This window comes from Emydura macquarii, unplaced genomic scaffold (assembly GCF_026122565.2).
Source record: "Emydura macquarii macquarii isolate MOO-44397 ecotype Brisbane River unplaced genomic scaffold, CSIRO-AGI_Emac_v2 contig_968, whole genome shotgun sequence".
In the NCBI taxonomy this organism is placed as follows: domain Eukaryota; kingdom Metazoa; phylum Chordata; order Testudines; family Chelidae; genus Emydura; species Emydura macquarii.
This window is the reverse complement of record NW_027131105.1, coordinates 12,493,440-12,519,314: the sequence shown is the minus strand read 5'-3', so window position 1 is coordinate 12,519,314 and position 25,875 is coordinate 12,493,440. Positions and strand designations below refer to the sequence as shown.

The window sequence follows — 25,875 nt, the reverse complement described above, 5'->3', positions numbered from 1 at the left end:
GGAGAATTTGGAGGCACCTGACTTCGCCATGGGGTTTTCAGAGAGTTCCAGTCCAACCTTGAGTAACTTTATATTTAGCATGCAAAACTTATGAAAGACGGATGTAATTATGCAACTGCACAAGTCCTATCAAACCATCCCTATCCCTACCTCCACGCATCACAGAAAAAAATTCTATGTCCGACCTCTGTTTGAAAAGGTGAGCTTTGATTTGGAGTTCTCGCTGCGGAACACCAATGTCTTAATTAGCACTCTTTCAAGTTATGACTTGTAAATGGTTAATTCATACAACAACATTTTCATTATTTATTAGGACGCTGTGAGTTTTCTTTCCAGGAACTAGCTTGCTTTTAATTTCCATTATGAAAATAAGTCACCATTGAGGGTCTTACACATAAAGCATAATTGTAAATATATAGTGGTTGCATGTTCAGTTGTAAATGTTTGCAGTTTGCACTATATTTTATAGGTCAGTCAGGATACAGATTTATAAAGAGGGATTTAAATATCACCAATGGAGTGGCAAACTAGTATGCAATGGTGAAATACTATATAAATATTGGCCTGTGAAACATCCCCTTTTGCCTATGCATACATAGGCCAATTGTCTTATCAACCACAATTTTCAGTGAACCCATATGCAATATAGATAGATATTACCAGGATATACTTTGTCAGACACAGCCCCTGACTCTACAAACATTTATGCACATGATGAACTTCAACTCCACTGAAGTCAATGGGATTGCTCACTTGCTTCAAAGTCATTACATGTAAGTATTTGCAGAACTGGGGCCTTACAGAGGAGCAGCTAAATGATGGCACAGAACTGCCAAAAACAAGTTCTGACACCTTCCCATATAGACACATTTCCTTTTAATTTAAAAACAAAAAAACCCCCAGATACATTAGGTTTTCATTTGTTATGAAAAATATGAAGTTTAAATCTCAGCAAAAGTAGAGTGAAATGAGCTTTAAATCCTAGTAAAAATGGATAGATTCAGTGACAGTGCTAGCTTTTAAAAACTCCATACAGTTCAGTATCTACAATCTGAATGCACAATTAGCTAAATCAATCAACAATAAAAATCGGACTAAAATTCTAAATAAAATGAAATGTAAAGGTCTGTTCCAAAAGGATCTTTGGGAAGCAAGAGACAAAGTGGATGTCTGGCAAGAAACAGATTCTGGAATGCAACAGCACTATTTTGATAACCTTTTAAAATAAGTGACCTATTGATTATTAATTGTTATTGTGAACTTATGATGAAAAATTAGTTTGGCAGGTCATTCTACTTCCTCTCTGACTCTCAAGGAGGTGACATTCAATGAATGACAGAAAGAATGCTGAGGTGGGTTATTTTTTCCCATTAGTACCAGGATGTGCAATGCCAGGAAAACTTGGAAGATTCATTCTTTTTCCTTGGAACAGAAAACTTCACAGAACATATTAAAGACTGCTTATTAAAGGTGTTTTCATATCACCGAGTTACCATAATATGAGGGAAATTCTTTTAAAAATAAACATTTTCTAACATGAATCAGGTAGTTTGACATTTCAAGGCTTTAGTACCAGTGAATTTTTTTCCAGTGACATGGACATATTTGGGTTAGAGCTGAATTCTATATCCCACATGCTGGCTCCCAGGATAACTTCTCCACACTATTTTTTGTAGAATATTATTTGCTGTTCTCTTTTCCCCAAGTTCCCAGGCTCTCAAAGGTTCTTCAGCTACTTTGGAGTATTATATTTAGTTTTACATTTCCGGTTTCAGCCTCATCTTCTAAGGATTAATATGAGAAGCACATATGTTCTTAAAGAAAGCAGATGCAGAGATAGATTTTTCATGTTGTGGCAAGTGACTGGCTTCACCCTATCGGGTCTCGTGCTTCTGCCTCTTGTAGTGGGCCAGGGCATTTCCAGTTATCCTGTCTCCCCAGGGAGGGGGGTAGGGACCCAGGCCCATCCTCTCCTCTGGGTCCCAGCCCAGGGGCCCTATGAGTAGCAGCAATGAGCTGCTGGCACTGTACTTGCAGCTGCCGTCTTTTCCTCTGGGCTACTTTGACCCCTCGGTTCTTCTGGCCTCTCAGGGCCTGCTTCCTTGCTCCCTGGACTGGGCTTCCCTACCCAGGCCCGTGCCTGAGGGAGTATCTCAGTCCTGCCAGGGTTGGGTTTCCCCCTCCTGGGCCTAGTACCTTTCTCTGGACTCCTATGCTCTGTCACGCAACACTGTATTTCTGTCTGTGCCTTAGCTTAGCACAGCACAGCAACTCCTCCAACTCATGCCCTGTCTCTCTGGAGCAGAGGGTTTTTAACAGGCACTTGGCTGGGCCCTAACTGACCTCAGCTGTTCCTAATTGCCCTCCAGTGACTCAGGGTAGGCTATGGGGAACAGAGTCCTGAGCATTCTAAGGCTTACATATCTTCTTTCAGTGGCCAGAGTGACATGCTGTGGTTTTTGGGCCTGGAACCCATGCATTGGGAGTTCAAGCCCTACTGCTGGCAGTTTTCAGAGAATGTATAAGCTTGTGCACATGCCTTACTCTCTACCTGCACCCTTCATGGACCACTGCCCTCGCTATATCACAATGTGCTTTTAAAAGCATTCACTAACACTCATCACCCCACATCCCACTCCAAACCCTAAAAAAAGATAGGTAAAGAGTTTTCCTCATATCACAGGGAAGGAAGACTGTGAGGCAGAGAGGTTACATGACTTGCCCAAAGTCAGAGACACAATCAGTATCAGAGCAAAGAGTAGAACTTGTGTTCCTGGTTCCCCCATCTGTGTTTATGCCACTAGAGTACAGTTTTCTAAAGATAAAATGTTTTAGAACATGCTCATCATCAAGGACTCCACAATATTAGCTTATCTCATAATTTATAGGCCTGGAAACAATTAAAGGGGACTTCCTGATACTACCAAATCGTAGTCAAAGGCTAAGGTTATTGGTGGGGATATTAGAGGCTATATAAAATTATATAAAATATTTAAAAGGAACTATCTTTTAGACATGTTACTATCTAGAAATGTATTATCCTTTCATTGAATAGATTTTATTTCACTCGGTTTCACATTGTTTAGTTCTGCCCAAGTCACCACAGTGAAACTATGATTGTTCAGTTGTCACATTTAAAAATTAAAGAGCCTGTCTACAATATAGACAAGGAAATAAAGTGAAAACTGCAAGGTTTTCTATTCTATTCTATACAGTTACATTGACTATGTTGCAGGTGCATTTAAATCCAGAAGACAGTCTGAAAAGAAAACAAAATTAGGTTCAAATGAATATATTAGAAAGTTAAAAATATATAAAGAATAGAGCAGGTTCTGAATTAGAAACCTTAAATTTGTCTTCCACAGAAACAATTAAAGAAGGAAATAATTACAGTTTGCAGATCTGACAAAACCAGCCACACTAGACAATTGCACACCGGTTTGCATTGCTAATGTATGTAACAAACAGCAACGCTCACGACAGCTTGTCAGTTTTTGATGGATGATGGAAGACTCCATTTCTGATGTAGAAAGTATCCTTTACAATTCCAGACCTGGCATGAATTGGAGCCTTGATTTCTGTAATAACATCTCCTGAAAAATAAGCACATTCGATTATCTTATGTCTCAAACCGTCTGATAATTACACTATTGTATGCAGTGTTGTTGTAGCCATGTCGCTCGCAGGATATTAGAGAGACCGGGTGGGTGAAGTAATATCTTTTGTTGGACCAACTTCTGTTGGAGAGAAAGAGAAGCTTTCGAGCTTACACAGAGCTCTTCTTCAGGTCTGGGGAAGTAGACCGAATGCTCAGACTCTGAATACGTTTCCTAGACCTGAAGAAGAGCTCTGTGTAAGCACAAAAGCCTCTCTCTCTTGGTCCAATAAAAGATATTACCTCACCCCCCCCTTTGTTTCTCTGATAATTACATTGATATTATGACAGGACTGTCCTTAATTTGCCCAGCATATTGGGCCCAATCCTGAAAAGCACTGAGTACCCTCAACTCCAATGAAATCAACACTTCACAGGAGGTTTTAGCATAGCACAACATCCCGCCCATAGGGTACCTGTTACATCATGCACTATTTGGATCCCCTGGAAGAATCACAACTTGGTATGTGAGATACTTGACTTTGAATGTCTCAGGCTGTAGTAAGCTTTCATCAGATACTTTTAAAATGTAACATACAAACTACATGCGTGCATTCCATCAGTGACGGAAAAGACCAGACCGTATTGGGGCCCTTGGCAGATTGCTTTCTGTGTTTGTTGTTGGCTGGAATCCTAGCTGGGAAAAGGTCCGCACACATCCTCCGTCCTTTCCTGATAAGTTGATTCCTTTTGGATTCCACTCTCTGCATGGAAAAACGGATATTCCGCGACGTTTTTCAGTACACCACACAATGAACAAACTGCCTTAAAAATTAAATATACAAACCCCAGCTGTGGGGCACTGGGCTCAAGTGAAGTGGGAGGTGTAAAAATTATGCCCTGGCAGTATAAATGTGCTTAACTTGACTCACCTGAGTCATCCTGTGGACTTCAGTGGGCTTGCTCATGAGAGTAAGGTTAAGCACATTTGTAAGCATTTGCTGGATTGGGGCCATAGAGATCAGCTGTTAACTAGAGAAAAACGACATTTTGGTTTAACTCGGTGCCTGTGTTTGTGTTCCAGATAGACCCAAGCAACAGGGGGCTGGGGTAGAGAGAGAAGAAACAGGTTGAAGAACATCAGCTAGTGTTAGATTTCCATCCCAAACAATCATTCTTTAGACAGCCTTCCACCTTACCTAAACGCCAGCCATACTCCCAGGATGACAGGACTGGATAATGGAATTTCTCCTCGGGACCCTTCAGCTTTCTCTCCTGCAGGTACAGGTGCCGGCCTTTGCCCTCCCGGGAAATGCCCTGGTACAGCAGATGCTGTGTCTTGGGGGTTGCAGGTCTCATTGCCTCAAGAAGGTGCTCCTGACCCTTATCCTCCTGCTTCCTAAAGCCAGGTCCCTCCTGCTGGATCCTTGGGGGACCCGTTTCCTCCTTCTGCTCCTTGGGAGGACAGATGGGAGGCAGAATATATTTCCTCCTGGGGCCCCTGCAGGGCTCTGGCCTGGGGAATTTGTGCCCATACTTCACCTTCCAGCTGACCCTACTGAAAGCCTCTTTCTCAATCAGCTCCTTCCAGCAATGCTGGTCCCTTGTGGTCAGCAGACCCCTCATGGCCCCAGGCCAAGATGCTGGGCCCTGGGAAGAAGGCTGGCTGCTGTGTGTTTGTTTGCGTTAATTCCTGCCCAGTCTGGTGTCCAAGGAGACCTGGCACACGCAGGAGCCAGTGGAGCAGGGTCTCAAGTTACAGCCACCTCAGGAAGCCGGAGAAGGAGCTCCACACTTCACTGTCCTTGCTTCATCTCAGTTTCTCTCCCTCCCCCGCTGCTGTTGTAAATTGAACGGGATAGTTAAAAAGGGGTTAGTGAGCCCTTTAGCGCCTCTCAAGCTGAAAATCCGGATGAACTGCAGGTGGAGACCAGCCAACAGGTGGAAGTAGTTACCCTCTCACCAGCTCCTTGGGGCTGCAGCATTTGTAAATCTTGGTGAGGGGAGCTTTAGGGTTCCCTTCCATTCCCATGTAAACCACCCCACAACAACCCACCCTTTGGAGTGGCTGGGGGAGGGGCGGTTGAACTCCTGTGCAGATATTATTAGCATCTTGCTGTCCAGCAGGGGAAGCACAAAAGGTGAGAACTTGGTTCTACTGACAGCAACAGCAAAACTCTCCCAGACCTGAATAGGGTCAGCATTATGCACTATTTGCGCAAGGTTGCAAGAGATTTGTGAGAAACTCAAAGTCCATGGTTTTTATTTGTGTTGGGTTTGAACCAAACCAAAAACTCAAAACAAAATAACAGAAACTACCAGTTTCACTGTGTTTGGGATCCATTCCAAGGAGAGTTTCTGGGTTTCCCCCAACTGCCTGGTGGAATCCGTCCTGGATGCCAGGTACATAATGCAAACTAGAACAGGGCAAGTTTTGACTGATTCTTGCTTTATTATAAACTTTTCAAATAGCTGAAGTACCCGTCTATGATGCCAGTTACAACCACCACAGGCATTGATCAAACCCAGATGGAAGACAGATAAAAGAGACGTTTATTCCCACTAACTGATACTTTCCTGCCAAACAGATTTCACACACGCATGCTCCCGCTCTCTCTCTCACACACACATTATATCTTCTATTTTTTAAAAAAATGCTTCAAACAAAAGATTACATGTGTGGACAGCAGGCTCCAGTAAAGTTGTCAATTTAAGAGTCCTTATTACAGGGAGTATAAAAAAGAAAAGGGAGGCTGTACGGAGAAATAAATCCATGTAACTTTTCTTTTATCCTTTAATCAGAGACAGCAACCATACCCATTTTTAGGTTCTGGGAATTTAGCAATGCATTAAGTTTCAAATTCCAAATCTCCCAAATTTCAAGAATTTACAGAAAACTAGCATTAAAAAGGAGTGAAGTGTCTTAAATAACACTTTCATGAAATGGTGAATTGTGTCTTTTGAAATTGTTGTGCCAAAGAGCACAGCAGAGAATAATACAGCTTTTGTATGTGACAAAAAAAAAAAAAAGACACCCACAACAAACATGGGACATTTGACATCTAAAAAAACATTTTAGAAAGTTTAGCCATTTAATAAGCTGCCTCCTACAACCAACATGAAGCTTTGTTTTCAAATCCATTACACTATATACAATGAAGCAAAACAAAAAAAATGCCTACTTATTCTGGTCAAGTGGCTGGTGTTGTTGTCAATTTCAAAGACACTGCATGTGTGGATTACATCAGGACAAATTGCCTACTCACCCTGGATACTCCCACCACTGAAAAACCCTGCTGAGGAGCAGGGGTAGTCCAGTAGCGATTGCAGAAGTGGCATTGTTTTTAAAACTAGCCTTCTGGTATTTTTTAAAACGTTTGTAAAAGTGTGTAACTGTAGCAAAGGTAAACACTAAAGGCACACAAATAAAAAGTAGAATGTCTTGTACAGTTATAACTGGACACACCTGGTCTAATAGGTGAGCTATTTTTTTTTAAAAAGCTGGTTTTAAACAATGATGCTACGCAGTACAAACCATGTCAGCTACACTGCCCCCACCCCCAGTGTGAGTTTTCTAATTCCTCCTTCATTTCAATCACTTAACCATGTGAGACAACAAGTTTTATCTGTGCAATGATGTTATCACACAGATGAAAAAATTGTATCGGTTTCACAAGTCATCATTGTGTAAGTAGCTACACAGCCACTAGTTATTTATTGCTTTTAATCTTAGAATGATTATGTATTTTTAGGCCCCCCCACAACTCACTGTGAGGTGCCTACAACTCACTGTGCACCTGCACGCAGTCTCCTGGACTTCAGTGGGGCTCTGCATGAGAACAGGGTCACCTCCATGGAGTCGGCTATAAAATCAGTGAGTTAGTTATACCTGTAGCTGCCAGTCATTAAAATATAAACACTCCTTTTCTCTGGTGGTTTAAATTATGAGGGCACTTGATTTAGTTTGTACAGCAAATATGACGCTAAAGTAAGTCTATTTGTACGCCTTCAATGTTGCTATTACCATTGTCCTATGGAGCTCTGGATAGAATGTCAACGTTTCAAGTACTACGTTGAACGGTGTTTCATTTTAATACGATTTTCCTATCTATTCACATTTTAAAGTGGAGTTAATAGCTTATGAGCAAAGTGTCTAGCACCCAGTAGAAAACAAGACATAAGCAATGCTTGAGTTTTATTACTACTGTCATGTGTGTGTATATATATACATGAATGAGAAATGTATTACCTGATAATTTTGTTAGCAGCTTTTCTCCTCATTCATCACTAATGAGTCAACGCCCCTTCCCACCAATGGACTTTGGAGACAGGCCAATGTTGTTGCTGGCGGCTCCAGGACTAAGCCCTGACTTTCAGCTCAGACCACCAGAAGAGTTCTTGCAATGCTGTAGAAATTCTCCAGCAACCATTCGCATTAAGACAACAACTTGTTACATTCATTACCTTAAGACAATTCTATGGCTATGCCTTCCTTTAGCAAAAAATTCAATTTGTATTCTGGTCATTTACCAGATTACCAGAATGGGTTGAAGGAGAAGAGAAGCTGCTAAAAAAAGTTATCAGGTAAGAAATTTCTTATTCTGCTGCACAGCTCTCTTCCATCTCTAATGCAGCAGTTCCCAAACTCTACCAGGGTTGTGTACCACCAACATACAGTGCCACCACCTATAGGGGCGAGGGGGAAGGGGGAGCCAGGAGGGGGGAGTGGCTGCCATGCTGTTTGGAGGCGGTGCTGGAGCAGCTCCTGGCCAGCTGCTGTGTCTCTGGGGAGGATGGGGGCAGAACAGCTGTCCCCCCTGCTGCTTGGGGGTGGGGCTGGCACTAGAACGGCTCCTGGCCAGCTGCTTTGTGTCCGGGGAGAGGAGGAGAGAACAGCCAGGCCACAGCGCTGCTTGGGGTCAGGACCAGTGCTGGAGCCGCTCCTGGTCAGCCCCCCAGCAGCAGGTGGACGCGTACTATTGGGAGGTGGCCTGTGTACCACCAGTGGTATGCGTACCACAGTTTGGGAACCACGACTCTAATGGGAAGTAGTGAGCAGTGAATGACAGAAGTGGGGAAAAGGATAAGCAAAGTTTTAATCATTCCAATAAAAACAATAGGTGGGAATGGAGCAGTCATCCCTCCTGAACATAAATCAAGAGCTTTGTAAACTAGGAAGCTATGCCGAAACCAAACTGGCAGCACCTTCCTGCCAAAAGATGCCTCCATGGAGGAACAGAAATGAACTTCACAGATCTTTGCCAGATGAGACTCACGCACTTTTCCCCCCAGTTCCCCTAGGGACTTCTTCAAGTAGTTTCCCAGATGTCTAGTATGCCAGCTGGTGCAGGATTAATAGCATGCCTGCGGTTACTCGTGGCCCTAAGGCCTTGGCATTGTAGATGGAACGAGAGTACAACTTCAGAGCACTAAGCCATTCATGCCACATCCTTCCTAGGACGTGATAAGAGTTAGTTCTCCCATTTTGTTCCATTGCCCAAGGAAAGAGGCGCTTACCTTGAAAGAATGATTGCTTACCCTGCAGGGCTGTGGTTCTTCAAGATGTTCTGGTCACTTCGGATGCACGCGCGCCCCATACCCACAAGACCAGATTTTTGGAAAGCAGTTTCTTTAAGGGCGGCGCAGGTGCATTGTGCTCCTGAGAGAGGTCACAATGGTTCCACCAACCTGAAATAGGTTACTCTTCAAGGTAAAGCCTGAGATCAAAGGTGATCTAGGCCTCAGGGACCCTAGGAAACGAGCTGGGAAAGACTGCCCAGTGTGTGTCAGTGAAAAGCTGAAAGGCAGGCGCACACAGATGTCGTGAGCAGGGACAGTCTGCTTTCCCCAACTCAAAGCCAGAATTAGCTGGCCTGAGCGGGGTCCCAGAAGTGTAATATTCAGGTGTGCAGGCCTGTTATTTCCACCCCTTTGCTCTAAGTGCTTTATACCTTTGGGAAAGGATTACACCATGCTTTGTTCACTATACTGGTTCTGTGTCACTGCAAAAACGTATGCTGTCACAGGCTCCCAAAGGGAAATTTGTATGGGTGCCAAAGCAGACTGGATCTGCATCATTAATACAAGTCTAAGAGTGGTTGGACTGTAGTTCCACCCAAAGTGCAGTACAGAAAGCCAGGCCTGTCTCGCAAGGGGCACACTCGAGAGGAACTCCAAGGGTCTAAGATGCAGTTTGCTTGGTAACCATGACAGATCTTAGCGATGAACAAAAGGCTGGCTCATTTTAAGCACAAGAAGCAGCACAAGGATTTCCATACTGAGGCCTGGACTGGGTCCAGACTTTTAGGCCATGCATAGTGAGAACCTCATCCATCAGATGAGTACATGTTTTTCTGCTGTGATTTAAGATTTTTTTTTGGAGCAATCAGGCACCCTGGAGAAACCAACATAGCTGAGATTACCAGAATATTGTGATTATTGTATTTGTACTGCAGGAGCATCTGGAGTTCAGGGCCCCAATGGGCTAGGCACTACATGAAGCAGCAGCTCTGGCCCCAAAGATATTTCTGTTTCCCATCACATCAGAAACTTAATTTGATCAGATCAATGGATGGGGTTTCCTGGTTACATTCAGCCTGAACACTAAGATGTCTGAGGCCAATGGAGAATCCCTGCCGAGCTACCCCTCTCTTCCACAGCCCAGGCTGTTAACTATAGGTGTTCCAGGTCCATGGCTCAAGAGGTCTGGTCTTTTTGACAGGTGGAAAGTGGTTTCCTTGGCTGTCAAACAAGCCCAAAGCATCTTCCAGGCCAGGGAGGACTTGGGTAACGTCAATGCTCCCTTTTCTGTATTATTTACATGCACGGTCTTCAAAAGGTAGCAAGTTCCTCTGCCCAGGATGTTATTTTCATTGCCAAGGAGAAACTTTAACCTCTGGTTACTCATTGGTTTTGGAAGGGACATAAACACTCAAGCCTCAATCATAAACCAACTCTTAAAGAGAAAGGAGTCGGAGACTTCTCCTACAAGCACCATAATTGCCCTCTGGTTTCTTGTTCCTTCTGAAGAAGCTGGCACCAACCACTATCCTAGACAGGATACTTGACAATACGGACCATTGGTTAGCTCTCAGATGGCCATGTTTTGGGGGGTGCACTCCCCCCACCCCCCTACCAATAAAGCTATGAAAGTGAACTAAAATGGAACTCAGATTTGAACATTTGTCATCTTCAAGTAGGTACAATGCTTGCTACCATAGTACGTGCGGAAGGGTCTAATGAGGTTGGTTTGGGTTTCAGCCTGTTTGTACTCAGCCACCGTCACATAGGATAGCGAATGACACCTAATTTTGTTTTACAGCAGGTGGGCAGTTCCATGTTTTTGCAGGTGCATTTTGAGAAAGCCAGTGGCAATGAAGCCATTGTTCTGATTTATACAAAAGCATGGCACTGGTCCAGCATGACAGGTGCTCAATCCAAAAACAAAAGCCACGCACCCTCAGAGCCAAAAGAACTCAACCCTCCTCCCCCCCCATTCTCATGAGAACCAGTATGTGAAGACCCTATTGTCAGTCACTTCCCCCAGAAACAGCTCAGTTCAATGTTACCCTCCCAAAACATTTTCCACCCCTCCCCCTTCCCCAGCCATAAACACTATTTTGCCTCCCCATACAGACTCACCTCCCCTATTTTGCCTCCCAAAATCAGCGACATTGCAAGTGGTCATCTGCACATGAAGCCAGCCAGACTCTCTAGGGTTCAGCAGATGACCACAAGCTGAACTCAGTCCTCACACAACTTCTGTTCCTTCCCTCATTACTCTTCCAGCCCCTTGAAGTAAGGCACAGGTGAGCATTAGAGAAGTTCTTTTGATCTCCTGTTTTCATAGAAGTTGGAACGGACGTGGCTCTCAGTTACATCAGATGAAAGTTTGCACTTTGATGCAAGCTTCAAAGGGACAGCTAGCTTGTTTGGGGGAACTTTTCAACAAGCTTTTATGTCAAATCTGAGTGGACTCAGCTCCTGGGTCCTCAGCCTGCCCCCAGTTCAGAAATAAAGTTAGCACGGTGAACTTTGCTCCTAAAGCAGAGACAAAACTGCAGCCAGAGTGATAATGATTACATGAAACGTGTTTACACTAAACCCCAACACTTGCTGGAAATACATTTAGCAAGTTGACTGTTGTGGATAAATCATTTCGTATAAAAATCCAAGTCACACCAGCCCTTGGGTACTGTATACACAGGTATAATTGCCTGCATTCTATAGCAGAACTAGCAGAGTGCAACAGAATCAGTGTGCAGCTTCTTGTAAAAAAAAAATAATAATTTGGATAAAAGGGCTGTGATCACTCCATCCATTGTGTGGACAACACAGTTTCAGCCATAGGAGGAGGCAGAGCAGGGTTAAATGGTAGCAGGCAAAGATCGAAACTTCTCCCAGAACACAGTATGCAACCCTCTGGGAGCATAAGTTAGAGCTCTAACAGCACATTTTCTCAACTCCTGACAGATGCAACTGGCCAGATAGTGGCACATTAACGTGAGTGTCAACCTCAACCTGGCTTCATTAGCTTTGTGCTAGATCAGTTGTCGCACAGACTCAGATAAATGCAATACAGAAGAGTCCTTGGCAGCTGCAGCATGCACACTGCTTCAGGTTCAGAGCTGCTATTGTGGGCAGGAGTGCTTGTTTACAGAAACATTTAGTTTCTATGGCAACATATTGCCACAAACCTAATGAGATAAGATGTAATAAGCAGGTGGAAACTATTTACTCTAAAGGTAAACAGCTTCTGCCTTTCAATTATCACAGGCCACTTTGGGTTATCAAAACTGATCATTGATTAGGTTCAGTGAATTTAATGACTGATCATTTAAGTGCTGATGTATTAGCCATCCAAACCGAAGTACAGCAGATTCAGCATGAATCATAGCAGCTCTAAGACTGTGTGCGTCACTTCAAAGGGCGAGGACTGTTCAGCCACCACATATGGTCCTTGGCTGAGACTACTAGCAAGGTACCAGACCAGGAAGGGATAGCACTCCACGGGGGACTGGACTGAAGCCTCAAAACTAATTTAAAACAAAAAATATTGAACATCCATCCATATGTTCATTACTACATATGCAAATGGATTGTACCTTGTGACCTAAGGGGTCTCAGTCTCTATATTTTATCCACCTGCAAGTTTCAGTCCCCCTACAGACTTTGAATTGGTCAACCATTCATTTATTGATGGGCTCAGGTTTACTACAGCCACACACAATTTCAATTTGGAAGCAGCTAATTTAAGTGAGGCAGGTGTGGTTGAGACTATGAACTGAAAGAGTTATTTAATTACCAGTAATTAAATAGGAGGGGAGACTGAATATATGCCTTCTTCATTTCTACTGTGTATCAAGTCACTATCTGTGAATTTTAAATATTGTATCAACAAGGCAGATGGCACAGCGATGCTAGTTCACTCTAAATCATGTTAACTATGAAGCATCTTACAGCAGTATGATGGTTTTGTCTGATCACGTATTGCCCACCCACCAAACCAGTCATTTTAGCAGCAAGACAGGAAAGTTTTAGACATGGCATCAAATACTTGCATTATGAGAATATTAGTCAAGGCTAAAATAGGGTCAAACATGGCTGATTGCTTGAAGCATTTTGTTGGTGACTAGTTAGTGACAGTAGATGTACACACTAACAATACATGTGGTTGGAAGTTAGCATCACTGGGGCCTGCTGACTCATTTTAGATTGTCTTCTAGTATTTGAAGAAACAGCTCTATTAACAATCTGAGGTGGTTTTTAACATGCACATTTTAATGAAGCAAAACTGTTTTAATAAGTTATAAGATACAATTTTACAATCCTGCATTTTATTCCAGTTTTATTTGTTTTCATGTCCTACTTTACAATGTAGTAAGTATTTCACATTAAGGCACAAAGCACAGTAAAAAAAACCTATTACTCAATTTCCCCAATAAACTGTGTTCAAAAGTAGTGCATCAACATTTAGCTATTTTGTAGGAGTTGTATGTGGGAACCTCTTGCTAGGAACTGGAGGTAAGCATCAACATATTTCTAACAAATCCTTCCTAATCATACAAAGTTAAAGCTTATTTAGCAAACGTTTTGCTCAAACTACAGCATTGGTAGTAAACCTCAGTTAGGCATTTGAGACGTATCATGAGATAGTTTTAAGTGTTCATTCCTTACTCATAAGAAGGGATGATGAGCCTGTGTGCATTTTAGAGACTTTGCAGTATGAAAGGGATTTCAGGACATGAAGGTGCTCTACTGAAGTCCTTGGATTGCAGTTCTCATAGGATGTGTCCAAGTAGCTCGTGCTTACTCTAGTTACCTTGTAAATTCATAGCACTACTGTTTATTGATCATTTAGACATGCTACTGTGAAAGCTAGTTTTCAATCACAAAGTTGCTTCACATAGGGGTAATTCACCTGCTCCAAAAGTTAGAGTTAATCTTTTGATAGTCTTTCCTTTTATGGAGAGGCCTCTGAGCTGTATGGAGTCTCACCTGGCTTGGATAAATAAAACCTTTCAATCAAGTTAAGCCAACTGACTGGAGCTGTGCTTAGAAAAAGATTTCTGGGGAGTTATGACCAAAAAGTCATGATTGCAGAGTGCCAGAGTGGAGTCAGAGCAAGCTTCTCTAGTAAGTTTCACTAGAAGCCCAAGCTAATTAAAGCCACTATTACAAAGCATCATGGAAAAAAAGCTAACAATATAGTTTTACAAGGCATTAAATACAGAAGGGCTGAAAAACAAAGTTACTTCCTGGTAGCTTAAGATTTGCTATAGCAAAATTAAGCACTCCCTCTTTTCTGAAGTGTAAACAAGTAGCAAAGCATTTTGTAAAATAGTCTCATGTGAGTGGTAGTGCCACTAATAGTTTTTCATAATGTTAAGCATTAAAATTGGTCAAGTATACAAAGGCACGTATTTAGTACCTGTTTTACCTCATTTCTTTACAGAAAGAAATTTGAACTGGGGACAGCCCAAGTCATATTCCATAACTAAATGTAAAGTCTCCAGTTAAAAAACAAATCAGTAGTTTAAGATACCCAATTACAAAAGAAATTCCAGTTTTCAATTAATACCTCAAGTCAACATCCACAAGGAAAGTTAGAGTCTTAGTTATCCATGATTCCCAATGTTGATAGTTACCCACTAACAGTACTAAAGGTACAATTTAAAAAGGATATTAAATAGATTTACATTATATAGTAATATTTAGGTAAAAAGTTGGAACACTTCTAAAAACAGTTACAGAATTTACTTTTGGATGTATTGAAATGTGAGCTGCATATATCTAGATATTGTGTTTTGCAACAGAACTGCAAAAACAGTATTTTTATAAATCTGAGTTGCAGATGCAAAGAGGATAGATACTCGAAGAGCTTAAGGAACAGTGACATGGAATGGACTTCCAGGAATGTGCGCTTCGCCCCACTTCACTGCCAGAACATAGTCACCCTTTTCTTTGACAACGTATGTTACATTGTATTGGTGGTTTCCCAAGTGTTTCACAGATACTTCTTCGCATGGTGTTGTGGGTCCATGGACACCAACTAACAGCATATTCGAACCTATGATACAATAAGAGTGTTAGCTTTTATAACGATGGCTAGGTAAAAAACAAACAGATGGCTTATGGATAGTCTTCATTGCTGTACTACCACAATATGGTCCCCCAACCTAAAATGCTTACCATCTTGGCCTGTGTTTTGGGTCATTGTTGTGATTTGTTTATATAGCAATAATCATTTTAGAACCTAGAAGGACTTTGTATTTACATCTTTGGAAGAAGTACTCATTAAGCTAACATTTCATTTACATGTATTGCATCTGATCTGCATACAAGATGTTGCTACCATCATAGGCCTGGCTTGACATGAGTAACTGGACATGGGGGAGGCCTTATTTCTTGGGAGACAGGATTAGGAAGGTATCAGCTGGCTGGAAACAGAACATCTGTACTAGCTAAGATAAAGATGAATATCCAGGGAACCATTTACAGAGAACAAGATAATGGATAAGGTAAGTAAGAGGTAAAGAGTAAGTCATACATGGACAGGGGCTGGTTCCTATAAAGTGACCAAGACAATCCCAAAACATGTGATGCAATGTATAATTGCAACATAACATAAGTATATGAAGGAAGAGTTCTGCTGTGTAACTTTGGACATGTGGTACACACTAGATCCCTCTGATCAACTCAGTATAGCTTTGTTGTATGCTAAATAAAGGAACTTCAGTTATAAGACTGAGTCAAACTGGTTTTTTGGGGAACCTAAACAGTGATGCCATGACTCAGGTTCCATTCATCTGGAGCAGATAACAGAGCTTATTATGCTTTACCGTCAAGGATCACAACCCAGCAGTTTAGCCATGGCATTGGAGGGGTTTAAATCTGATTAAGTTAGTACCACTCTGGAGAAGCGGGTTAAATATAAGGGTGGATCTTATGACTGCTCAGAGAATTAGAGGGAGACCAGGTGTGGGTGCAAAAGGCACTCCAGAGGGAAAAATCCTTGTCAAGGCACAGTGACAGTCTGTTCAATGCCACTGAAGTTTTGAAGAATAGGACCCATTGACAGCCATGGAATAAGCACTATCTAGTTATCCCTAAGGCAAAGCAAGCCCATATCAAAGCTGCAGTTTCACATGTATTTTTGATGGCTAAAACTTTAACAAAACGTGCCACTTTGAGGATGGACTGCAAGTCAAAAAACCTAATTAAAGTTGTTAAAAAGCAGCTTAAATGTGTCATCTGCTTGTAACTTGAAATTTACAAAAGGAAAACTTCTGAAGTATAAAGCCATTTTAGGTAAAAATGTTCAAAAGGAGCTCAGCTATGCCAAACAAATGTAAAGTATTTATTTGATCTGTCGTAATAAACTGTTTACAACTTAGCAAGGGGATGCAAAATTTAAAAAAGACGCATTCTATTTTTTAGAGGTATGTGTAAATTTTTTTTTTTTTTTTTTTTTTTTAAAAAGAGATTCCATCCATATCCTTAATTCAAGGTTGCAAAGCTGACAGATGCTCTTTGGGCAGCAGCCACCATCTCCTGGCACTCTTAGCTTTGTTAGTTAACCCTTCAAGTGTCAATGCTTTTACAAAGTTAGTGTTTTAAATTCAGTTATAAATGTTAAACCATAAATTGGTAAATGAAGACCAGGAGAAGGGCAGCCAGAACCAGAATTTACAGCACAAGGAAGAGGGCCAAGTACTGCAAGAATTCGTACCATTTTTACTTTAAGGTACTCCAAACTGTTATAACCCGCAAATAAGACTGATACCTTTGCATTATAAAGCATCCTTTGTGACACCTATAAAAGTTGGCTCATTAAGTGTTGGGGTTTATAGGGTATTATACCATGTGTACATATGTACATAAAACCTGCTATGTAGTTTCCCTCCACACTCTTAACATGACTTCTTTGGGGCTCCATATGAAGGTGAATAGTGACGTGTGCTTATCACCCTGAACACTTCAGTTGCATCTTCTAACCCTGCTCCCTTAGGGTCTTTGATTTACTTTGTTGCGTCCCTGGCTCAGAGTTTAGGCAGGATCTGGTATCTACTCAACCAACCATCTCTATCGGGCCCCCTCAACATGCATGGTACCATGCACAACCTTCCAGCAGAGCGAAGGTTACAGTGGCAAGACAATCCCTCCCCATACTCCCTGCAGCATGGATTTCCACACAATTGATTCCCCTTCTTCCTGCCATTATGCCTGATGAATCAGTCAATTGCCACCCACATTCAGTTTGATTAATGGCTAATAGGCAGCTCACAGTACAATCACTTTCCTATCCTCTAGAAATGAATTCAGTTAGCTAGAAGTTTACCACCCTAGGATCCAAGTTTTTCATCCTGGTCTGTCCCTGGACCTTTAAGAAGCCATAAATTAAACAGTTGCAGATCTGTATTGCTTTGAGATCAAATTCTGAAATCCATACCTGCTTTGCTGCAGTCTACAGTAAAGCTGCTTTTTTGACCCACAAAAGCCTTTGAGAGTCCTGCACCTCTGGAGGTCACTCTGCTGGCATCAGATGTAGACTTGGGAATGGCGCTGTAGCAGGTTTCTGTTGATGACCTGGTCACTGATTCTACCATGATTGAGCTAGTTTCATTTGCACTGCCTGGGCTAATGAGTCGCTGACCTAGAAAAAGACGACAGATTTGAAACAGGCAGGTTTCTCAGTGCTTTTAAAAGAAATTCTGGAAAGTTAGAGGAAGTAGTTCATGTCAATAGGCTGAACCAAGATTTATTTTGATCTTGGGCACTTTACTGCAGTAGCACCTGCAGATTCCATCAGGAACAAGGATTCATTGGACACACTAGAAAGATATCACATCTGTGCCCTAAAAATACCAACACTTATTGTAATTCAGTTGTCTTCTGTTCACTGCCCACTAAGTTTGTGGTGAAGTGGGTTTCTAATCAGGAAGAAATGCACTATCAGGACTGATAGGTATAAAAAGTTGTTAGAGAAGAGCATTAGTGCTCTTCCACTGAGACCTGATTTTTGCTTCAGCAGTACAAAGACTAATACTAAGTATTGAGTTTACATCTAGCACAGTAATATGCACACTGCGGACTTCACACAGCAAGTAATCAAGGTTCTCTTATTTCCTGAACTCTCGCATTTTGATTTACAACCTAGGTGCTAGTTATGTTTGCAAACTACTGAAGAATAGTACATGCCCAAAACTTACTCATGGTGTAATATTTAAAGACAGGACTTGTTCATTATAGTTCATGAGACAGTAGATTATCCTAGTAGGAGCTAATCTGAATGAACATTTGCTATTATTTCGGAGAGCAATAGCACTCCAGTGCTTTTAAGCAGACCCCACGACATCTGCAGGGCTTGAAAGCCAAACAGGGACTTCAGATTTAACGAAGTCAAACTGTTTGAGAGAAAGGAGTATTGTGCTTGAGTCACCAAATGCAAGTGAGATGTCACATCCTTGAGTTGGTAGAAGAGAGTGGGTGCAGTTTTGTAGCAACTTTGTAAACAAGATTTCCCCAAGACAACAGGAGGCTACACAGTGTGGTGGCATTTTACAGCTAAGACAAGTTGTGCTGCGTGATCTTTGGCAACTCAAGCATTAGAAATTGAACTTCATTCCATGCTTGTGCACAGTATTGTCAGACAGTGAAAGTCCACTGAGTTTTCCCTGTATTAGCCTAAGAAAGCTATTCAGAAGGTACCATTATCTGTAGATGTGTATGCCCTCTTTCTTAAAAAATGTTGTTCCCTTTAGGAAAAGGGCAAGTCAAAGACGAGATGGCATCAAAAGTAAAATTGCCATTTATATCAGGGCAAAGACAAGTTTGTAGCTGTCACAAAAAAGGAGACGGTAAGGTATGTTTCACCACCAATGCAGTAGCTCCAGCATGCTGAATTTTCAGTATGTTTTAGGGAAGTTTTTGTTCCACCAAGGAAAAGCTCTGAATAGCCAGCACCTCTGGTGTCTGTCTCAACCGGTTCTGAAATAGGATCTCTTACTATCTAGAAGATTGTTGAGGGCAGAGCATTCCCCACCTCTCAGTCTTCAACATCATTACCCAAATCTTAAATCCCTTTGCAATATTGCACTGAAACACTAGAGGCAAACTGAAGACAAAACTAGTTTATGCCATCACCGGTTAGTATTTTTACCTGTAACTTTTGCCTTGAAAGGGCTGCCCATTATGTGATTAGGTCCACCATATTTAATTCCAATTAGATAGTTTCCTGGAGCCATAGGAGTATACATGACATTGTAACCCTCAGGAGTTTCCTGGCAGTCCATTTTCACCTTTGAAGGCCCTTCAATTGTAACAGAGAGTGTTCCTGGCCCAGCTTTGGTTGTGTTTATGACAAACTCTGATTGCAGTCCTGGAAAAAGGTTTAGCATAAGAATTAAAAACCTTAAAGTAGGAAAAGTGGTAATGCTTAGCTATTCATTAGCACATACTGTTACACAAGATGACTGAGATTTAGCTAGTGAAATAAAGCAAGAATTGGTATCAAAAAGCTTGTTCACCTTTACAGCCTGGTAACTGCAAGGCAGCCATGAATAGTCTAAGACTTTGGTGCTTTGAAACAGATGATTAAGTAAAGTAGGTCAAGATCTTTCGCCCGTTTCTACTCACTTATTCTGAACTCATGCCAGTGAAACTCCACTAACTTCAGTGGGGCAGAATACGCATGTTTTCAGAAATACCACTCCAGGTTTTACCTGTATGAAGCCATTATTGGCTATTCCTAATCAAATGCTTTTGCCCATCTTTTGGGCATCAGAAAGATGTAACAGAAAAGCCCTTTGAGAATTTAACAGGAGTTGAGGATTTTATGCTGCATGGGAGGCTAATTTAAAGAGATTTTAAAATAACCCTTTCAGTCCCATTTGCAGCATACATTGATGTAGCACTGCTCCAATCTTAAACCCAGATACATTTAGCTCTTTACAGTCAAGATCCCCATCTCACTGCATTTTACAGCCACCCATCACTGAAGGCCCCCAGCAGTGTCAATGGATCACACGAGCCACACTTGGCCAGGATAAGTCTAATATTTTTGCAAGAACTGTATCCATTCAGATTAACCTGGGTAGCCCTCCAAGCCTTCTGCTGGAATAGAAGCAAAGCTTTGGTTTAGTTATAGCAACAGTTCAGTGAGTTATTGGTTTGTGTTAACAGCAACAGCACAATGTCATCAAGATTTCACAGAAAGTTTTAAGCAAGGCTTTCAGTCTGTCTACTGTCAGCTCTTTGTCTCGTCAGTGACTAGAGTCTTGAAGCAGGTATACCATGCACAGCTGACCATATACTACATTAAGCTTACCTGAATATTCCCTTTCCAAAGTTTACTATTCAACAAGACTAGGAATAAGTCTTTAAATGTGGCAATGGACTGAATAGGAAGTTGCTAGTCACCATTTTCTATTACACCATTATGAAAGCTGTTTAGTAGAACATCTGCTACCATGTGGATGATGTGCGGCAATCCTGTATCAGACTATGGAGCCCATATAATATAGTATCTCCTCTGGCAATAGCCTCTGTCTTTGAAAGGAGAGCCTCTTATTCCAACCCAGTAGTGTAGGGAAAGAATGTTCTTCCAACACCACTGCAAGTAGTCGGCTTATACTAAACAGGATGGGAATCTACCCCTTCTCTCTGCTTGTACAGTTATGGGTATGTCTACACAGGGGCAAAAGACCTACAGCACAGCCCTGGCTGGCCTGGGCTCATGCTGCAAAACTAAAATTGCAGTGTAGACATTCAAGCTTGGGGCTGCAGCCTGATCTCTAGGACCCTCCACCCTTGCAGGATCCCAGAGCTTGGGCTCTAACATCTACACAGCAGTTTGTTAGCCCCCTGAACTGGAGCCCGGGCCCAAGCTAGCTGACCCAGGTCAGTTGGGAGTTTAAATCTGTGTAAACATACCCTATAAGTGTGTTAGTGTTCAACTTGATCTCCAGTAGCAGTGATTTCTGCCAGTGTTGTTCAGAATCCTCGGCCCCTTTCTGCAGATTTAAGGGACTAGTGAAATTGTTTCAGGTGTTCCTAGCTATTAGCTACCAAAATCGTGAGTCCCTCAGACTAGTCTATTGAGAGTTTTGCCATGTTGCATCCAGTAGTTCCCAGGTTAACAGGAACTCTTAGGAATACTCAATATTCCATAGGGGACCACTGACTGTTCCCTGAGTTAATTTTGCCCTGAAAGACACCAGTAACGTGTTTATGGATTAAAAGAAATTCATATCTTAAAATTGGTCACTGAGTAGTGTTAAGGGCAACTGGGGTAAAAAAAATAAGGTGGAGATATTTGATATTTATCACTGCTCTTCTGAACCCCACTGGTTACAGTGCCAACAGCTGCTGCCAATGATCTGCATTTTACCTTTCCAGAATAGAAATACTGCAAAGAGACCACAGCAGGGAGAAAAGAGAGAGAGAGAGAGAGAGAGAGAGAGAGGTGTGTGTGTGTGTGTCCCCGTCCATGCTAGCTATTGGACGTTACTATACATATCAAAATGAAAAATCTTAGGTTTTAGCTGGCTACACAGGGTGTACGGACAATTTAAACATGCCAAAATATGAGTGCAAGACAGTCTTTGTAGTTGATTACTAAGGGTAAGACACGATCTGGGAATTAAGATACATTCATGTGTTTGAATGTTTAAAGAAACTGACAAGCTATCTCCAGGCAGAGCTGAAATGAGATTCCAGACTTCCAACAAGAGCAATATTTCTAGATAATGCTTGTTTAAAGTTTTGCTTATTCCTAATATACAATCCAGAGATGTGATTTCTCCTTAAACAGCATTGGAAGCTTAAATTTAAAGACCCCCGTAAACTTCTAAAATGGCTAAGTGCCAACAGGAAATAGAAAGCTGACTAGATGCTTGCAGGTGTTACCTAGCAATATGATTTGAATTGGGAAACAGCATAAGCTACAAGACTAGTAGCACAGGTGTTCACCGAGAAACCCAAGCCTTCATCCCATTGCATAAAGTCATTTAGTACAGATAAGATTTCTGGAGACCAGTTTTTGCCATTACAGGCTTGTCATCAAGCTCAATGGCAGGGATAAAATAAAAAAGAAGTTCAAACTTCCCAGTCTCAGTGGTAAAAGATAGATTGGTAAAAGTGATCAAGACTACCTGAGTTACATAGCGTAGATCTGCACCTTTAGACATGGACACCCCAATCCACAAAGGTCATTAGGTGCTTATGTCTGGGGTTGGGCAGGTCTACGTCCCAGGGTTAAGCCCAACTGCAATCCACAAAACTCCTGCTGAACCCCGTAGGTGCCTAAACTCACTTGGCACCTAAGTTCTGGCTTCTGGACACACAGACTGCTATCCCACTCTAGGCATCCAGACACTTATTTCCCACCCAAGCGATTCACAAACTGGGCAAGACAGGTGGATGAATGCCTATCTGGTAGGTGTGCTCAGATATCACCTAACAGACTCGGGTCCCATTCAAAATCTGGCCAGAGTTGTTATCCACCATATAAAGGTCTAACCACTGGGTCACAGCACTCACCTCAGATGTAGGAGACCCAGGCTCAAATCCTGCCCTCTGCCAGAGAAGTGGTAGTATTTGAACAGGAGTCTCCTACTTCTCCGCAAAGTGCACTGCCCACTGGGTGTGGGATGTTGTGATGCAGGGGTCCCTCAATCTGAAGTTGATCCACTATAGATAAATACTTATTCATTGGACCAGAGCAGACGTTAGTATAGTCCGGTAGTTAGGGCACCCATCTGGGAAGTGAGACCCAGACTCCAGTGCCCCTACTCCAGATCACTCATGTATCCACAGGAGAACAGCTTCAGGGAGGCTCTCCAAATACCACATAACTCAGTGTTTAGAGCACTCCCAAGAGCATTTGAATAGGAGTCTCCCACCCTCTCCCCCCTTCTGCTGGGGGGGGGGGGAGGGGAGGAGAGAGACAGACACAAAAACCAAACCTGTCTCCCACATACCAGATGAGTGCTTCAACCCCTAAGCTACCAGTGGAGGTTGTGTAGAGCAAGACAGGAACTTAGCTGCTTAATTATGGTCTTATGGGAGTGAGTTAAGCCACCTGACTTCAGGAGATAGGTGCCTATCTCAATTTAGTGATTCACAAACAGGAACCCATCATGGGAAGGGGTGGGGCATATGGGACACACCCCTCATCAGCATTTCCATTGGCTAGTTTAGGTAGGGAGCTTCCTAGTGTCCTGGATTACATTCTAAGGCATTTACCTCTCCCATTTATTGGGAAGGAGCCTAGACACCTCCCTCAGCCTTTGCTGATTTCAGTGTTCAAGATTTTCTAAGCATCTAAAAGTCAGTCCCCATGATGCTCAGCACACCTGAGTCCCTCTGTGGATCTGGACTTGAATAAAACTCACCCTGCGCTATCAATGATCTCTTCCGAAGCTATTTGGGCAATAAAGTTGAAAATTCCTTTATTTAAAAAAAAAAAAAAAGCCATCTTCTTTTGATTTCCGCATAACCTCATGTGTTAGAGCTTCCCACGTGGGAATAAAGCCAAAGTATTTCCAGAGTTCCAAGGGACCACCTAAGTTGCCTTGTGCTAACTGGCACAGATTTGCCTAGCCCAGTTACTGAACCATTAGAGTGACATTTTTGCTTCGGTCTCCAGAATTTGCAGTCATCTTTAGCCCTATGAGTTGCTGGTTTTACACTTCCATTAAGCTTTGTAACAAGGCAGAGTAAGAATGTGTGCCAGAAAATAAAGACGCTTGTTAGTTTAGCTGCCTTGGCAGAGAGAAAGAAACAAACATTTAAAGGTATTTAAAAACACAGCTGAAAAACAGCTCTTTTGAAAGTGCTAGAAGGGAGAATTTTCACTGGGCAAAATAGTGTTTACAGTTTGATTCCAGATTTTTTTTTTTAAAGGGACATTACCTGTGGTACCACTCTCTAGACCTGGTCCATTTGCAGTAACAAGCGCTGGATTGCCTGCCTGCCCTGGTTCCCCAACTCTGACTTTAAATGGGCTGCCCACCACATGGCTTCCATTAAACTTCACATCAATAGAGTGAATACCATTTTCATGTGGGATGAAACGAACAGCATACTTATCTGTAAGACAAGCACAGTGAATTATCTTTCAGTACTTCAGTAATATTGCCAGTAAGAGGATGTAGCAACCCAGATGAACTCCCCAACATTCAGTAACATTTGAGGATCCAGAACAGGCAAGTGGAGTTGCACAAGTTCTGCTTTTGATCTGAAGTAGGACTCTGCTCAATAGGGTGCCAGTCCTAGTTATGACAAAATTCTTCCTCCACCACCCCCCACCACCTCGTTTACTAGCAAGTGATCTTAACTGTCAGCAATACTGAAGAACCAATATAGCTTTAGCTAGATCTGCTACACAACCTGTTGTCAATTTGCTATATAGAACGAGTCAAGCCAAATCCCCTTTCAAATAGAGAGTTGCATGTTCAACCCTGGGAGGGTCGTTAAGTTACTTGGGGTTCCACATCTGAGGGAGTCACTCGACCATACAGTAGAGTCAACTTTTTGGCTTCACACATTAACCCAAGGAAAAAGGCTATTTAAGTCTATGGGCAACACCCACTGACGTTTGTGGGAAAGGCCCATTGAGTTCAAAGTCCAAATTTCACTGAAGCTGTTTTCAGGCATTGAAAATACTATGCCAGAAGCAGCAGCATAGCACAGTTCTGTCACTGATGTTCTTCCCAGTCATTTAGGCTTTGAAATGAACTGTCATACCAAAGTTTGTAAAAGGAAAATAGTCATTAAAATGGGAAATCATTGACCATTCCTTACACAAGAAAAAAGTTACATTTAGTGTTTCTATTTCTGTAGCAATACAAAAAAATATCCGTCAGCCAATGATTGCCAATTGAAGATGCAACTTTGAATAAAGCCTATTTGCCCTTTATGAAGAGTCAGTTTTGTACTGACTGAGTTACAGAACAAGTACTTGGAGGCACCCAGAACAAAAAAGTTTCATTAACAGTATTACGTGCAAATCTCACTGCACTAGAAAGTAAATAGAGTACTGGGAACTCAAGAATTTGTACTGAGCAAGATAATTCGAGCCCTGAAATAAGGTATTTTTCAAATGATCAAACATTGTCCACTTCATTTTTACAAAACAAAGTTTACACTGAGTTTATTTTTTGAGACTGGGCAAGAAAATGCACCACATCCCGATGGGACAATTCTAGTTGAAGAGTTCCAAAAGAGTTGCTTATTTTTCTGGTTTGTTTCTACCAAGCCAGAATGACTTGAATTGCCAGCTACAGTGGTGGCGCAAAGATAATGGTCAGCTGGTGTGAACATGGTATTTAATCACTATACTTGGCACATCAATTATTGATATCCAAGAGATATGGCAATCTGTGCTATGTTTAAAAATGCATCAGGCTTTCATTCATTCAAGTTCTTACCAGGCTCCAGTTCAGAAACATGACATTCTTCTACAGCTCCAGAGGGGCTATGAACTTTAGCATCTATCTTGCCCTTAGCCCCATTAAGCCTTATAGCAAAAGATGCTGGCTGGTTAACTTTTAATCCAGATTCCTAAAAAAAGCAATGTATTTAGATTACCAAATTTCATTTTTTTTCAGTGGTTTGAGAGACAGCCCAATGACAGTAACAGCATATTTGTAAGGACACTATCTTTAGTTACCAAAACAATTACTGCTAGGAAACAAAGGCATAGTTGAGTATTTCAAAATTCAATGATCCTGATCCTAAAGCTCTCTCTCTGCATTATCTTCATTGTTTGCCATTTT

General features: G+C 41.9%; 2 protein-coding genes across 5 annotated transcripts in view; both read right to left on the bottom strand.

The window, feature by feature from the left end:
- Window positions 1-880: 880 nt before the first annotated feature.
- LOC137150506 (protein SPMIP1) lies at window positions 881-5,414 on the bottom strand. Of its 2 annotated transcripts, none has more exons than XM_067544473.1 (2): window positions 4,795-5,414; window positions 881-3,593 (listed from the first exon to the last, which is right to left on the bottom strand). In XM_067544473.1, exons 1-2 carry the CDS (start codon window positions 5,219-5,221, stop codon window positions 3,475-3,477), a joined length of 546 nt encoding a protein of 181 aa, XP_067400574.1. In that variant the 5' UTR covers window positions 5,222-5,414; the 3' UTR covers window positions 881-3,474. The 2 variants fall into 2 exon arrangements, 1 of the variants encoding a protein (XP_067400574.1); XR_010918987.1 differs by lacking the exon at window positions 881-3,593 and adding an exon at window positions 4,206-4,359 and having other exon boundaries at window positions 4,795-4,913.
- A 7,700-nt stretch (window positions 5,415-13,114) lies between these two features.
- The window catches only part of FLNB (filamin B), a 110,688-nt gene continuing 97,927 nt past the window's right edge, over window positions 13,115-25,875 (bottom strand). For all 3 annotated transcript variants that reach the window (XM_067544236.1, XM_067544232.1, XM_067544233.1), the window contains 5 exons: window positions 25,528-25,660; window positions 24,011-24,187; window positions 19,257-19,475; window positions 17,547-17,750; window positions 13,115-15,164 (listed from right to left, as the gene is read on the bottom strand). In XM_067544236.1, coding sequence (XP_067400337.1) covers window positions 14,977-15,164; window positions 17,547-17,750; window positions 19,257-19,475; window positions 24,011-24,187; window positions 25,528-25,660 — 921 coding nt within the window. In that variant the 3' untranslated portion in view covers window positions 13,115-14,976. The remainder of the gene's footprint in view (window positions 15,165-17,546; window positions 17,751-19,256; window positions 19,476-24,010; window positions 24,188-25,527; window positions 25,661-25,875) is intronic.

Bases quoted from the DNA above. Each gene is read 5' to 3' on its own strand.
- LOC137150506 (XM_067544473.1), bottom strand. From the start codon at position 5,221: ATGAGGGGTCTGCTGACCACAAGGGACCAGCATTGCTGGAAGGAGCTG. The intron at 3,594-4,794 runs GTAAGGTGGAAG...CTTATTTTTCAG, and splicing joins GGAGTATGGCTGGCGTTTAG to GAGATGTTATTACAGAAATC.